General features: G+C 56.2%; 2 protein-coding genes across 5 annotated transcripts in view; one reads left to right on the forward strand and one right to left on the reverse strand.

Moving 5' to 3' along the window:
- GSE1 (Gse1 coiled-coil protein) overlaps positions 1-7515 on the forward strand; it is a 101618-nt gene extending 94103 nt beyond the window's left edge. For 2 of the 4 annotated variants that reach the window (XM_027890546.1, XM_027890555.1), the window contains exons 9-17: positions 92-416; positions 2096-2676; positions 3279-3391; positions 3735-4005; positions 4130-4252; positions 4387-4758; positions 5356-5637; positions 6000-6103; positions 6679-7515. In XM_027890546.1, the coding sequence (XP_027746347.1) occupies positions 92-416; positions 2096-2676; positions 3279-3391; positions 3735-4005; positions 4130-4252; positions 4387-4758; positions 5356-5637; positions 6000-6103; positions 6679-6813 (2306 nt within the window). In that variant the 3' untranslated portion in view covers positions 6814-7515. The remainder of the gene's footprint in view (positions 1-91; positions 417-2095; positions 2677-3278; positions 3392-3734; positions 4006-4129; positions 4253-4386; positions 4759-5355; positions 5638-5999; positions 6104-6678) is intronic. The other 2 variants (XM_027890563.1, XM_027890572.1) reach the window with 1 other exon arrangement.
- A 2652-nt stretch (positions 7516-10167) lies between these two features.
- Positions 10168-13877, reverse strand: GINS2 (GINS complex subunit 2). Its single transcript, XM_027890587.1, has 5 exons — positions 13713-13877; positions 12988-13102; positions 12031-12130; positions 10825-10951; positions 10168-10300 (listed from the first exon to the last, which is right to left on the reverse strand). Exons 1-5 carry the CDS (start codon positions 13800-13802, stop codon positions 10175-10177), a joined length of 558 nt encoding a protein of 185 aa, XP_027746388.1. The 5' UTR covers positions 13803-13877; the 3' UTR covers positions 10168-10174.

Raw genomic sequence — 13877 nt, forward strand, 5'->3', positions numbered from 1 at the left:
CAGGGGTCTTCACCCTAGCATTTCCTGATAGCCACCCATGGGTATCCTCCTCTTTCCATGCCCTGAGTCCATCGCCCCTTTTCCAATGCAGATAAACTCAAGGACTCGGTACTGCCGACGCCGAAGCCCATCCAGCACCCCCTGCATCCACCACCGGGCTCCCACCACCCAGTTCCCAGCCTTATCCCCAACCACAGCGTGTTCCCGCTGCCGGGGAGCAGCGCGGCCACGGCGCTGCTCATCCACCGCACCAACGAGGAGGAGAAGTGGCTGGCCCGGCAGCGCCGGCTGCGCCAGGAGAAGGAGGATCGGCAGTCCCAAGTCTCGGAGTTTCGGCAACAAGTGCTGGAGCAGCACCTGGACATGGGGCGTGTCCCGAGCCAGCCTGAGCCCGAGCACCGGCCTGAGCATCCCAGGTAGGGATGATGCCAGCCCTGCTCTAGGGATGGAGATTCCCTCTGAAACTGAGCTGCATTTTCCATGCTGCAGCTTTCTTTGCTGTAGTATCCGTATCTTAAACTGGGGAGGGACTTTGGACAAGGGTCTGGAATGATAGGACAAGGGGGAATGGCTTTAAATGGGAAAAGGGCAGGTTTAGATTAGATATTGGGAAAAAATTCTTCTTTGTCAGAGTGGTGAGGCCCTGGCACAGGTTGCCCAGAGAAGCTGTGGCTGCCCCATCCCTGGAAGTGTTCAAGGCCAGGTTGGAAGGGTCTTGGAGCAACCTGGTCTAGTGGAAGGTGTCCCTGCCCATGGTAGGGGTTTGGAACAAGATGAGATTTAAGGTCCCTTCATCCCAAACCACCAAACCATTCCATGGTGCTGTGATATGATGACCTGTTTCCCCCCTGAGCCTATGGCTGTGCTCACAGAGTTGTAGGTAGCTCTGCCCCCTTCCCAGGTATCCATCACCCCGCAGCTGTGCCCTTTGCTCCTCACACATCCCTGTGAGCGGAAGCCATGATGCCCGGGCCGGCGCCAGCGGGTCCCTGCCAGGCAGTGCCAGCCAGGCCGGCTGTGCTGGCAGCGTCCAGCATTCCCGGTGCCCGACATCTGCGCGGCGGCAGGCGATGAGCCCGGGAGGTGGCCAGGGGCCAGTGGCGAGTGGCCAGGTGCTGCCCAGCCACCGGCACCGCTAATTGCAGCTCCCCCCTTCCCGTGCAGCGGAGCCAGACACTGGGATGCCTCGTTTGGGGGGCACCTGCACCGAGCCTGGGCAGTTTGGGGGTTAGTGGAGCATGCCTGCACCCTGTGGTTGATTGACAAGGGCTGGCTCACCCCCGTTGCTGAGCACTTAAGCGGTGCAGGCTCATCCAGCCAGCTCTGCCGCCTGCTCCCTTTGTTATTTTTGGGTATCCAGGGGATTAGCGCAGCTCATCAAGGATAATAAGGAGCGGATCACGGGGCGGCACAAAGGCGAGCGCCCGCTGCAGGCTCCTTCCCCCATCCACTCCTCCCACCCAAACCAGAGAGGAGGCAGCAAGGTCACCCCGAAACACCTGCAGCCAGGGATGCTCCATCCCCATCCTTATCCCACATCCAGCAGGGAGGGAGAAGGACTGATCCCAGAGGGCAGGTGGTGCTCCCCGCTGGCGGTGACACGATAGCGGCGGTGACACGATGGCGGCTGAACTGAACCCGCTGCTCCGTGTGTGGAGCTCCAGGGCGCTGGAGCGGAAAAGCGTTAAATGCACAGCTTGGGCACATGAAATATTTATCCTGCTAACGGGCTGGCTCTGGCTCCGACTGTCAGAGAAGGGCTGCACCGGGGCACTGCCCTGGCTGCCGGGGCTGTGCCAGGACTAGTGGACCTCTTGTCCCCATGCGGGGGTTAAACCTGGAGTCTCCTACCCAGCACCCTGGGGATGCAGCCACATCCCTGCCCAACCCACCCACGCACTGCCTTAACTCTGCCCCCATCTCTCAGGTTGGTAGCACAGGAGGGGACAAGCGTGGCAGCCCCACATGCAGAAACCTCTCTAGGTGGCCCTAACTGGCACGTTTCTCCCCTAGAATCCCCTAATGCTGGGGTGCTGCCAACTCTCCGGTGGCCGTGCTGGCTCCTCACCTCTCCGGTCCTTTCCTCTCCCTGCAGGTCGGGGTCGAGCCGCCACGAGCCAAGCAGCCGGGAGCCAGGGCAGCACTTCGGTGGGCCCCCACCACTCATCTCCCCCAAACCCCAGCACCACCCCGTCACCACGTCCCTCTGGAACCCCGTCTCGCTGATGGAGAACCCCCCTGATCCCCCACGGCGCCTCCCTGAGCCTCACACCCTCCACGGCCACCCGGCCCCCTTCGAGCCCAGCCGTCAGGGCATCCCGTTGGTGAAGGTGGAGAGGGTCTTCTGCCCTGAGAAGCTGGAGGAGGGGGCAAGGAAGAGGGATGCTCTGGAGAAATACCCCCCGGGACGGGAGCCCGGTGCCCCGGAGCACGGGGGCTTCACCCACACCCCCTTCCTAGCTGAGCTGGAAAAGTCTACTCAGAGCATCCTGAGCCAGCAGAGACCCCCGGCCACCCCCTTCCCTGAGGCCACCAAGCCCAGCTCGCCCTACCGGCCCCCCCAGCCCCACGCCCAGGATCCCATGTACATCTACGACGAGTTCGTGCAGCAGCACCGCAGGCTGGTCAGCAAACTGGACCTGGAGGAGCGCCGGCGGCGGGAGGCCCGGGAGAAAGGTGAGGGACCGGGGATGCCCCCACTGGGACCGGGACCTTGCGGTGGGGGAGCAGCCGGGGGGTCTCCCAGGGATGCCGCAGCTCCTGCATCTGAGTGGCTTGGTAAACCCTCTGCTCCAGACATGCCCAATTAATAAATGATGAACTGAGGCTAATAAGTGGGTTTTAAATATTAATGGGACTGTGTGCAAGCAGGGACAGTGGTGGTGAGGAGGAGATGGAGCACTTGTAGGGGGCTGGTGTTCCTGTCCCCGCTCTGTTGGGTTTTGGGGCTCAGCCACAGCCTTCCTCCTGCCCTGCCCCATTGACCCCTGGCCACCCCTCCCATAGTGGTGCCAAGTGGCGACACAGGGGTGGGCGATGCCCTCCAAGGTCCCCTGGCTGGTGGAGGGGGGACAGGGCTCCATTGAGTTGCACTTCCCGTCCTCCTGGGCCCCACATTGGACCCCCACTGCTCCCCTCTGGCATCCCACCCCACTGCACCAGCACTCTGCTGCACCCCCATCCCCAGTGGGGTCCCAATGGATTCCAGAAGATTTCTTGGGATCCCAGAAGGTCCCTGTGGTATCCCCAGTCTCAGGGCAGCCTCTCCCCATCTCCAGGGTACTATTACGACCTGGACGACTCCTGTGACGACAGCGATGAGGAGGAGGTGCGGGCCCATCTCCGCTGTGTGGCCGAGCAGCCCCCGCTGAAGCTGGACACGTCCTCTGAGGTACTGATGGCACTCCCTGTCCCCTCCTGGTCCCCCCTGTCCCTGTTCTCTGGAGGAGCAGCCCCTGCTCAACACCAGCTCCAGTGTTACACTGAAGCCACCATCTTCATCTGGCTGCAGAGGCACTGCACGGTTAGGGATGAGGATGGGGATGGTGAGGTAGGTAAGGGAATAGAGATGAGAATGGAACGGGGGTGAGGAGGGGAATTAGAATGGGGATGAGGATGAGGATGGAAACAGAAATAAAGATGAGGATGGGAATGGGGATGAGGATTAAGATGGAGACGAGGATGGGGACTGTTCTGGGGATGACCCTGCTCTGCTCTCCCCCTTGTCGCCCCAGAAGCTGGAGTTCCTGCAGCTCTTCGGCCTCACCACGCAGCAGCAGAAGGAGGAACTGCTGAGCCAGAAGCGGCGCAAACGCCGGCGAATGCTGCGGGAGCGGAGCCCTTCGCCGCCCATGGTGCAGAACAAGCGCCGCACGCCCTCCCCGCGCCTCCCACTCTCCACCCGCTACAGCCCCGACGAGATGAACAACAGCCCCAACTTCGAGGAGAAGAAACGCTTCCTCACCATCTTCAACCTCACGCACATCAGCGCCGAGAAGAGGAAAGGTAACAGCCATGCCCCGTGCACGTCCAAGGCCGGGCCCTGCTCCCCGCTTTGGGGGTGCCACAGAGGGGTCCTGCCTGGGCCTGTGAGCTTGCTCTGCTGAGCAGAGGCTACACTAAACCTCAGCTTCCCATGCCGCAGACAAAGAGAAGCTGGTGGAGATGCTCCAGGCCATGAAGCAGAAGACCACGCCCGCCGCTGTGGTGGTGAAGAGCTCCCCGAGGGACAGCCCCAATGCCCCCACTGCTGGTAAGCACCCTAAGCCCTTCCCTGGCTCTCGGCTGGCTGGGAGCATCCCCTGCCTGCTGGGATGAGGGGCACAGCTTTGCCTTGAGGGTCACACAGAGTCCTGACTGCAGCCATCGCTCCTCCTCTTCCCAAAGAGCCACCAGTGCCACCACTCCTGCTGGATCCGGATAAACCTGTGGGCATCGCCGTCTCCGTGCCAGAGGTGCCGAAGACGGTGGAGCCCGGCAGGTTGGACCAGCTGAGACCCCAGGAGCTATCGAGAGCCAAGGAGTCGGGCACTGTGCCGGCAGAGAAGCCCCGACTGAGCGATGGGCACCCCGGGAAGAAGGCACTGAGCATCCTCAGCTACGTCAGGGGTCCACTGCCCAAGGACATCCCGGTGCCACTGTCACACAGCATGAACGGCAAGAGCAAGCCCTGGGAGCCCTTCATTGCCGAGGAGTTTGCCCATCAGTTCCACGAGTCAGTGCTGCAGTCCACTCAGAAGGCGCTGCAGAAGCACAAAGGTAATGGGAAGCACAAATCACAAAATCACAGGATCATTGAGATTGGAAAAGATCTCCGAGATTACTGAGTGCAACCTGTGCCTGATCCTCACCTTGTCACCCAGCCCAGAGCACTGAGTGCCACGTCCAGTTTTTCCTTGAACACCTCCAGGGATGGGGACTCCACCACCTCCCTGGGCGACCCTTCCAATATTTAGCAACCCTTTCAGTAAAGAAATTCTTCCTGATGTCCAGAAAAAAAAAGTAGGAATGTGGGAAGCTGGCTGGGTGTCACTGCTGTAGCACCCTGTTGTCTCCCCACCAGGGTTTGTCACCAGCAACCTCGCTGGAGCATCCCTAGAGCTCATTTTTGAAGCCAAAAACAAGGCACTGGTATAACCCAGCTCCAACCCCCCCCAAACTCACTGAATTCAATGAGTGAGACTAATAAAGCTGCTGCGGTGCATGGGAAGTGATGCAAACCCATGAAAAGTGCTGTAGCCCCCCAAAAGTCCAGAGAGGGTGGAATTAATGCCTTGAGGGGAGCATTCCTCTTCTTGGAGAGCGGCACTGGGGGATGCAGGGAGCGGGCAGGGGGCTGACTCTGGGTGCCCACAGGGGGGACGGCGGCGCTGACGGCGGAGCAGAACCACAAGCTCGACGCCTCCATCCACTACAACATCCCGGAGCTCCAGGCATCCACCCGCCTGGCCGGGGCCCCCCACAACGGCACGGCCGAGGGGCCCCTGCCCCACCGGGCACTGCCCCCCCTGCCCCGCGACTCGGCCTCCGAGGAAGAGGACGAGGAGGAGGAGGAGGAGGAAGAGGAGGAAGACTACCCCAGGCCCAAGTGGCAAGGGATCGAGGCAATTTTTGAAGCTTACCAGGAACATATAGAAGGTATGGGGGCAGGGCGGACCACGGAGGGTGAACCCCCACTTTGTGCCTTGGTTTCCCCTCGGAGGCATCTCTGGTTCCTGCTGGGATGGGCTGGGGAAGCAGTGATGAATCTCCAGCACTGCAGGAGAAGCATGAAAGCAGCAGGCACTGGAGAAAAGTGATCTATATGTGAAAAATCAGTGTATTCACGGCTGTCAAGCGTCCTCCCAGCGGGACCCAGAGGTTCCCTGTGGGCAGTGCAGGGGCTGGGGATGCTCTGGGGTGCTGGGGGCAATCGCTGCCTCGAGCAGGGCTGGCATCCTCTGTGCCAGGCCTAGAGCCAGAGGAGCCGGTGCTCAGCCTCTCTCCTCTGAATCCTGCAGAACAAAACCTGGAGCGCCAAGTGCTGCAGACGCAGTGCCGGCGGCTGGAGGCCCAGCACTACAGCCTGAGCCTGACGGCGGAGCAGCTGTCGCACAGCATGGCGGTGAGTGGGCACGGGCACCCCCTCCTCCTGGGCACTGAGGGCCTCCCAGTCCTCCTGGGCATGTGGTCTCTGTGGGATCCCCAATCCTCCTGGGCACTGGGCTTCTGAGGCACCCGATCCTCCTGTAGCGCATCCATCCCTGCAGTGTCCTGTTCCTGCAGCACCAATCCCTGCAGTTCCCATCCCTGCAGCGCTGCAGTGCCCATTCCCTGAAGTGCCCCATCCCTCGTAGTCCCCCCCACCCTATTCCCTCCACGCTATGCCACGGGCAACCACATTTGCCTTGGGGCATCCAGGTAAGTCCAGAACCCCGCAAGGGATCCCATTCCCTGCAGTGCCCCATTCCCTGCAGTTCCCATTCCCTGTAGTTCTCATCACTGCAGTGTCCAAACACGGCAGTGCCCATCCCTGCACTGCCCATTCCCTGCACTGCCCATCCCCTGCTGTGTCCCAAACCCTGCAGTGCCCATTCCCTTCAGTGCCCCCCACCCTATTCCCCAGGCAACCCACATCCCCTGCTGCACGAGCACTCCCCCACTGCCCTCTGACCATTCCCTGTCCCTGGCTGCCCACAGGAGCTGAGGACCCAGAAGCAGAAGATGGTGTCGGAGCGGGAGCGCCTGCAAGCCGAGCTGGATCACCTGCGGAAGTGCCTTGCCTTGCCTGCAATGCAGTGGTCTAGGGGTTATTTCAAGGGGTATCCCAGGTGACGCTCCTTGGGCCAGGCCGAACATATAGTCTAGAAATAATAATCTATTTTATTACCTTGAATATTTAATATTTTTCACTGGGAGGTTTGAAGCTAAAAAAAATAAAATTGAAAAAAAAAAAAAAAAAAAAAAAAAAAAAAAAAAAAAAAAAAAAAAAAAAAAAAAAAAAAAAAAAAAAAAAAAAAAAAAGAAGAAATAAATAAATAAATAAACGGAGAATGTGCCATGCATGAAGCAAAGGAGCACGGGAGCTGGGAGCCCATCCCACGGCCAGCAGCCCCCAGCCTGTCCCCTCCTGTCCCCCCCTCTGGGGGGGCCACCACGCTGCAGCCCCCCCCTTTCACCCACCCACACTTTATAACGCTCATTTTTTGTTGGTTCTTTTGGGGTTTTTTTTCTAAAAAAGGAAAAAAAGAAAAAAAAAAAGACAATTAAGGTCTCCACCGACAACACTAAAGCCGGCGGAGCCCCGCGGGGCCGGGTGCTGCCGAGCCCCCCGCTCCCAGCACGGCACCCCCATCCCGGGGTTTCCACTGGAAATGCACTTCGCTATCAAAAAATAAAGTCAATAAACTGGTTGAAGGTCCCTCTTTGTTCCTGGTTGGCGGGGAAGGGGCAGGGACACGCGGGGTCACCTTGTCACCCCGGCTTTGGGATTGAACAGTCAAAAAAAAAAGAAAAAAAAAGGTGCTTCAGCCTTGTACTGTGTATATATATTAAAAAACAACAAAGTTTTGTATGTTTTTATTGCTTTAATTATTGTTATAAAAAGCTTGCTTTTTTTTTTTAATATGTTTCTGCTTTTTTTTTCTTTTTTGTTTCCCCTTCTCCCTCCATTTTTATTTTCTTTCTGGTTTGTTGTTTTTGTTTGTTTGTTTGTTTGTTTTTTGGCAAAAGCATTAACTTGCTTTTAGTGTTTGTACTGCTGCTGGTCAGGCCAGAAAAGATATTGAAGTGTTTTAAAAAGAATTTAAACCCAGGAAAAATAAATCCCCTTTTCCAATGCTGTCCCACCACCAGTCCCTTGGGAAGCTGAGTTCTTCCACCCTCCCGTGTTTTGTTGGTCTTTTTTTTTTTTATTATTATTTTTACCCTTTTTCTTTGCTTTCTGGGGTATTTTCTGCTCCAGTCAGGTTGTTGTGGGTGTCACGGTGCCGAGTGGTGTCTCAGCCTTGAACAGTCTCCACCTGCCAAATTCAAAACCCAGAGGAATTGCACCGAGAGGGCTGGAGGGTTGGGGGGTGGGTGACACTGGGGTGTCCTTGTCCCTCTTCCCAAAATATCAAGACAATCAGAGCAGTGCTAAGGCAGTTTGGGCAGGGGGAAAGAGGATCCCTGTGGGTCTGTTGGTGGCACCATGGGGACATTCCTGGTTGAGCTGTGCCTGCTGGCGGGCAGGGATGTCTTGGTGCCACCAGGATGGGGTGACAGGGTCAGGCTTGGTGCCATTTTTAGCCTCTCTCTAACCTATCGTGTGCCCCAGCTCCCCTGGGGGAGCCTTTTTTTATTATTATTATTTTTAAATTATTTATTATAAATTGTTTTTAATTCGCCACGAGACCAGCTCACATCTCCAGGAAAAGGTGACCTCTGCTTCCTGCTTTAAATTCCCTTGTTGCACTTGCAAAGAAAGCATTAACCCTCCCCAACCCCCCTCTGCTCCCCGCTCTCCCATTGGCTTCACCAAATATAAAAAGCTGTGCAAGATTAAAAAGCAAAATGCCCTTGTGACAGAAATTAGTTTAATCTTTTTTAAATCCCCAATTGCCTCGCCAGCCTCTGGCCTCGCCGCTGCCAACTCCGGGCTTCACAGGGAATTTTAACACGGCAAAATACTCGTTGCTGCACTCTTTTCCCTTCCTGTGTGCTGTGGAGGAGAGGGGGAAGAAGCTAGGGATGGAAAATCGTTGGCAGTTTATCTCTCACGGTGATGAGGAGCCTGGCTGGGATGTAGCCCCGCTTTGTAGAGCCTCTTGTCCTGACTTTCCGTCCTCACCAGCCCAGAATCAGGTTTCTTGGACCAATTTCTCAGCATTTCTCCTCCCCTTGGGGCTGTGGTGAGCGGTCGTGTCCGTGCACACCCCGTGCAGAATTGCTGGAGCAGCTGTGCCAGAGCCTGGGATGCCTGGAAGGAGGGAGAGGACGGCAGAGCCCGCTGGGGGCAGGTTAGATGCTGTGAAAGAAAGCAAAAGAAAAAAATCCCAAAAAAGGAGAAAAACCAACCCTAAACATGTTCAAAGTGTACTTGTTGGAATTAATTGTAATGTAATATATTATTTGTTGAATGTAGTAATTAGGTATTTATGAATATATTGCTGTAATTTCTGAAAACATCCAAAAACCAAAATAAACTCTTCCACAATGACGGCAACGGATTCTTTCTCCGCCGCCGGCGATGGGAACGCAGCCCTGCTCCGAGCATTCCCAGCCCTGCTCCAAGCATTCCCAGCAGCTCCTGCCATCATTCCTGCTGTCCCAGCCCTTTGGGGACGCAGCAGAGGCAGGCAGGGCACAGATGGCAGCAGGAGCCGGGCCCAGATGCTCGGGGAAGGGCAGCGCTCGCAGCCTGGCACCCTCGGGCTCGGGGAATAATTACATCTGCCATCAGCACAGCCTGGCTCCGGCCAGGATCCTGCCTGGATCCTGCCCTGGATCCTGCCCTTGCCTGTCTCTCTGCCGCAGGGAATTGGGGCTGGAGCCAAAGGAGAAAGCTGCAGGTTCTTCCAAGCATTGTTTAACCTGTGTGTGTGACACCACACAGGGATTAATTTGATGCCATTCACCCAGCTGCAATTATTTTTTATTATTATTTTTATTATTTTTAATACACGGTTGCAGATTAAAAAAAGCAAAATATTAAAAAAAAAAAAACACAAAAAACAGTCAGATGTATGTTTCCCAATAGCCTGGCTATGGAGAGGGAAAACCATTTTCTTTTGTCCTGCAAAGAGCAGATGGATCTGCTTCCCAGCTGATCTCTCCAGCAGACACCTCATTGCCGGCACATCTTCCCCTTTTTTTTTTTTTTTCCCCAAGGCTTTGAGAAAATCCATGGCGAAGCACCGCCTCGAAATTTATGGCTTTCAAGGCAGCGTGTGGCCTGTGCTGCCCTCAGAAGTTCCCTCGCTGAAGTACAACCACAGGAGAGATCCCGCCCAGCCTCATTAGAGCCCTGCAAGGCACCTCCCACACCGAGCGCCAGAGACGCTCCCAGAGAGGCTCCCAGGGACGCTCCGGTGCCATCGGAGCAATTCCCACCCGGCTGTGAGGCCGTGCAGCTGCTGCCGAGGGGGGATGAGGGTTGGGAGGTGTCGGGAGGTCTGTGCAGGGAGGTGGGGACTGGCCAGATTCCAGTTCCCACTCAGAAATCCTGGGAGTGGGCAGTCTCGCCAGGCTGGAGGTTAGTCCGGAGCTTGTACATGTGATCCAAGGCTTGGGTAAGAAAAGTCCCGGTCGTGTTGATCTCCATCAAGGTTAAGTTATCCAGCTAAAAGGGGAGGTAACAGAATCTTAGGAAGCAGTAGAGGGCAAGGCACTCGGGAAGCAGCTCACAGCCCACACTTCCCCTTGGATGACATTCCAAGGGACCTACCCAGCTGCCACCCCAGTCAAGAGGAGCACCTGAGCACCAAGAGCACTATTTCAAGAGCATTCCCCATCCCTGGAAGCGTTCGAGGCCAGGCTGGAAAGGGCTTGGAGCAACCTGGTCTAGTGGAAGGTGTCCCTGCCCATGGCAGGGGTTGGAACTATACCTTTAATATCCCTTCCAACCCAAACCATTCCATGATTCTCTGGTTTCCATAAGGCACAGGGAGCTGCCACAAGCCCGAAAAGAGAGGGTTCAACAAACACGGCTTGAGCTCCCAACTGACACACCGACAGCGCAGGAAAAACATGCCCCAGCCAGCCTTTCCCCAGCAGCTCATTCCCCATCCGCCACCATCCCACACAGCAGCTGGAGCCCTCCCAGCCTGGCTCTGTCAGGACCATCCCTACACGTCCCCAGCACACCTTGGCGTGAGCCTCCTGCTGCCGCACGAAGCTGTCCGCGGACAGCCGCAGCTTGGCCATCCTCGTATCCCACGTGTCCTTCACCAGCGTCCGGATCTCGTCGGCTTTGGGGATGTTGTCTGAGGCACTAGAAAAGGGAAAGGAAAGAGAGGATCAGAACAGGCTGCAAGGGACGTGTACGTTGTGTCACCGGCGTTAAGTCACGCTGGCAGCGCCTCACCCCTCCGAGGCACTCGCAGAGCAGTTTGCTACGGAGGAAAAAAACCTGCAACTCCACATTAAAATCCAGTCTGGTACTTGTGCTGCTGGGATTTCTGGGATGGTTTATTTACCCAGGAATGCTCAGCTCTTATGCAGCATCTGGTTCTCGCTAGAATCCTTCTGCTCTGTAATTGCCCAGCTGGTGCGAGGTGCACGGAGGGCCAATAACCCGGCCAAAGTCACGGGCAGCCAGGGAATCAAAGGGCTTGGCCGCGATTAAAGCCCCGGCTCGGGGCTCCCGGGGCTCCATCAGGGAGAATTAAGCTGAAAGGGCTGTGTGAGATGTGCCACATCGTCCCATTAAGGCCGTTCAGCGCTGCCATAAGGACCTTGAGAGATCCGATCGATTCGCACGGACAGAGCTGTCAGGGTTGTTGTAGCGTGAGGGAGGGAGCTGCAAGCCAAGAGCCTCATCTCCAGAGGAAAAGCCAGAGCTGGAATGACCACCCTGCTTAATCGAGGGCTTAAAGTCACCAGAGCCCAAGCTGAGCAAAATACCAGCCAGCACATTTTACAAGTGAAATGCCTCAGCAGGCAGGAGCTCAGGCTCGGAATATCCCCGGTCTCCTGCTTCTCAGGCTGAGGAAAGAGGAGCTTTCCTCCTGAAGGAGAGCCAAGGAAGAAGCCTGGAGGGTTTAGGCTGCTGAACAGATTGCAGCCGTGGAACGTGTTGCGGATCCTCCAGGCCTCCACGCTGAGCTGCTGCTCAATAAAGCGGCACAGCCCCAATTATGAGGCCACAGAACAAGCAATCCCCAAGTTACTGAAATGCAAAGTTACCATGAGGAAACTGCTGCTGCGAAATCTTGGCAGGCTGTGAGATAAACCTCCGTTAACTCCCGCTCTTCCCGCCGCCCTCCGGGGCTGCTGCCAACCAAGGCTTGAAAGATTGTCCGTGCAAGCGCATACTTGGATGGAAAATGCCACAGCTCAGCTCCTACTCACTAGTTTAACAGCAGCTTGGTGAGTTCCATGTAATAGGGACTGGGCATTGGAGTGAATGTGTCCTCTTTCCGTTCCTGGTCCCGGATTTCCTCCAGTTTTCCTAAAATACAAGCAGGGATCATCAGGCATCACCAGGCCTTCAGTGCTCCAGGTTACATTTTTACCCATCCCTGGAAACACATGTGTTATTTCTGTAGGATCAACTCTATATCCAAGCTTCAAATGATGTGAGGGCAGGAAAATGCTCCTGTGAGGAAGCACACAAAGATGCTGACAGGGACATCACAGCCTCCAAGGTCTCCCCCCTCACAGAGTGTCAACCAGAGTTTCTCCCAGTGAACAAGTGATAGGACAAAAGGAAATGGCCTTAAGCTGTGCCAGAGGAGGTTCAGGTTGGACATAAGGAGGAATTTCTTCACTGTGATCCAAGGTCCCCAAAGCTCTTTCTGAACAAGTCTTGTGAGCTATCCAGGCACTGCTAAGAAAGACCAGTGACCTCTGCTGAAGGTGTCAGGGCTGGTGATTCAATCTACTCCCTGTCCTTCCTACTCTCCAGAGGAGCAGCAGTTGAATACCTGGCTTAATTGGGAAGATGATACCTTCTGCACCACAAAATCACAGAATGGTTTGGATTGGAAGGGATCTTAAAGCTCATCTCAATCCACCCCCTGCCACCTTCCACTATTCCGCATTGCTCCAAGCCCCATCCAACCCGGTCTTGGACACTTCCAGGGATGGGGTAGCCACAGCTTCTCTGGGCAACCTGTGCCAGTGCCTCCCCACTCTCACAGTGCATATAAAAAATTCCAGGATGAAACATCAGATCTTTCTCTCTCAGTTACTTTGTGTTTTTTAATTAAATCCCCCACTAAAGGTGAAATATAGGTGTTTTTCTAATTTTGTGTTTCCATTGCACCCACTGAAGGCCAGGGCTGAAGCCAAAGCCGCCATCCTCACCAACATCCATCCATTCTGGAGGAATCAGCCGACACTTCTGCCTCTGCTTCAGATTAATGGCCAACCAGACAGGCACCTCCACTGGCAAACCAGGATTGAAAGGACCCAGATCTCCCTGGAAAACAAACCACCACCTCCAATCCATCCAGATCCTTCCCCGTGCCTCCCATACCCTCCCCTTCTTCCCAAACACCCCAGACCATCACCAATCCCCTCAGCCACTCTCCCCCAATCTTCCCAGATTCTAACCCTCAGTCCCAATGCCCTAAACCAAACCACCCACATCTAATTCCCCCATCCCCGATCCCAAGACCCACCCAGAATCTGCACTCTGTGTCCCCTGGCTCTGTCCCAGCCCTCGTCCTTGGCCTCCCCTGGCCCCAAGTCCCCCTGACCTCCAAACCATGTCCAACAAGCCCCCCCAAAGCTTTTCCAAATCTCCCCAGGCTGTTTCCCAAACACCCCCAGCCCTCCAGTCCTTGTCCCCCAAGCTCCTGTTCCCAGTGTCCCCAGGCTCTGTCCCCAAGCCCTCACTCCCTGACTCCCAGGCTGTGTCCCCAAGTCCCCAGCCCTGTCCCCAAGCCTACAAGCCCCCCCTCCAGACCCATCCCCGCCCATGAGCCCCCCGACCCTCTTTTTAGTGTCCCCTGGCTCTGTCCCCCCCCTCCCGACCCCCAGCCCCGCGTCTCCAAACTTCCCTCCCCGCCCGGTCCCGCCCCGCCGACCCCGATGAGGTGAATCCGGTCCAGGCTGAAGTTGGGCACGATCGTCACCAGCTCCTTCTCGGCCAGAAACTCCACCTCGGCCGGCTCCATTCGGCGAGTGGGACCTGGGGGGGTCAGAACCCAAATTAAAATGAGATCGAACCGGGATCAGACCGGGATCAGACC

Source organism: Empidonax traillii, unplaced genomic scaffold, assembly GCF_003031625.1.
Source record: "Empidonax traillii isolate 1590-97213 ecotype Southwest subspecies unplaced genomic scaffold, ASM303162v1 scaffold13:size3042203, whole genome shotgun sequence".
Lineage (NCBI taxonomy): Eukaryota > Metazoa > Chordata > Aves > Passeriformes > Tyrannidae > Empidonax > Empidonax traillii.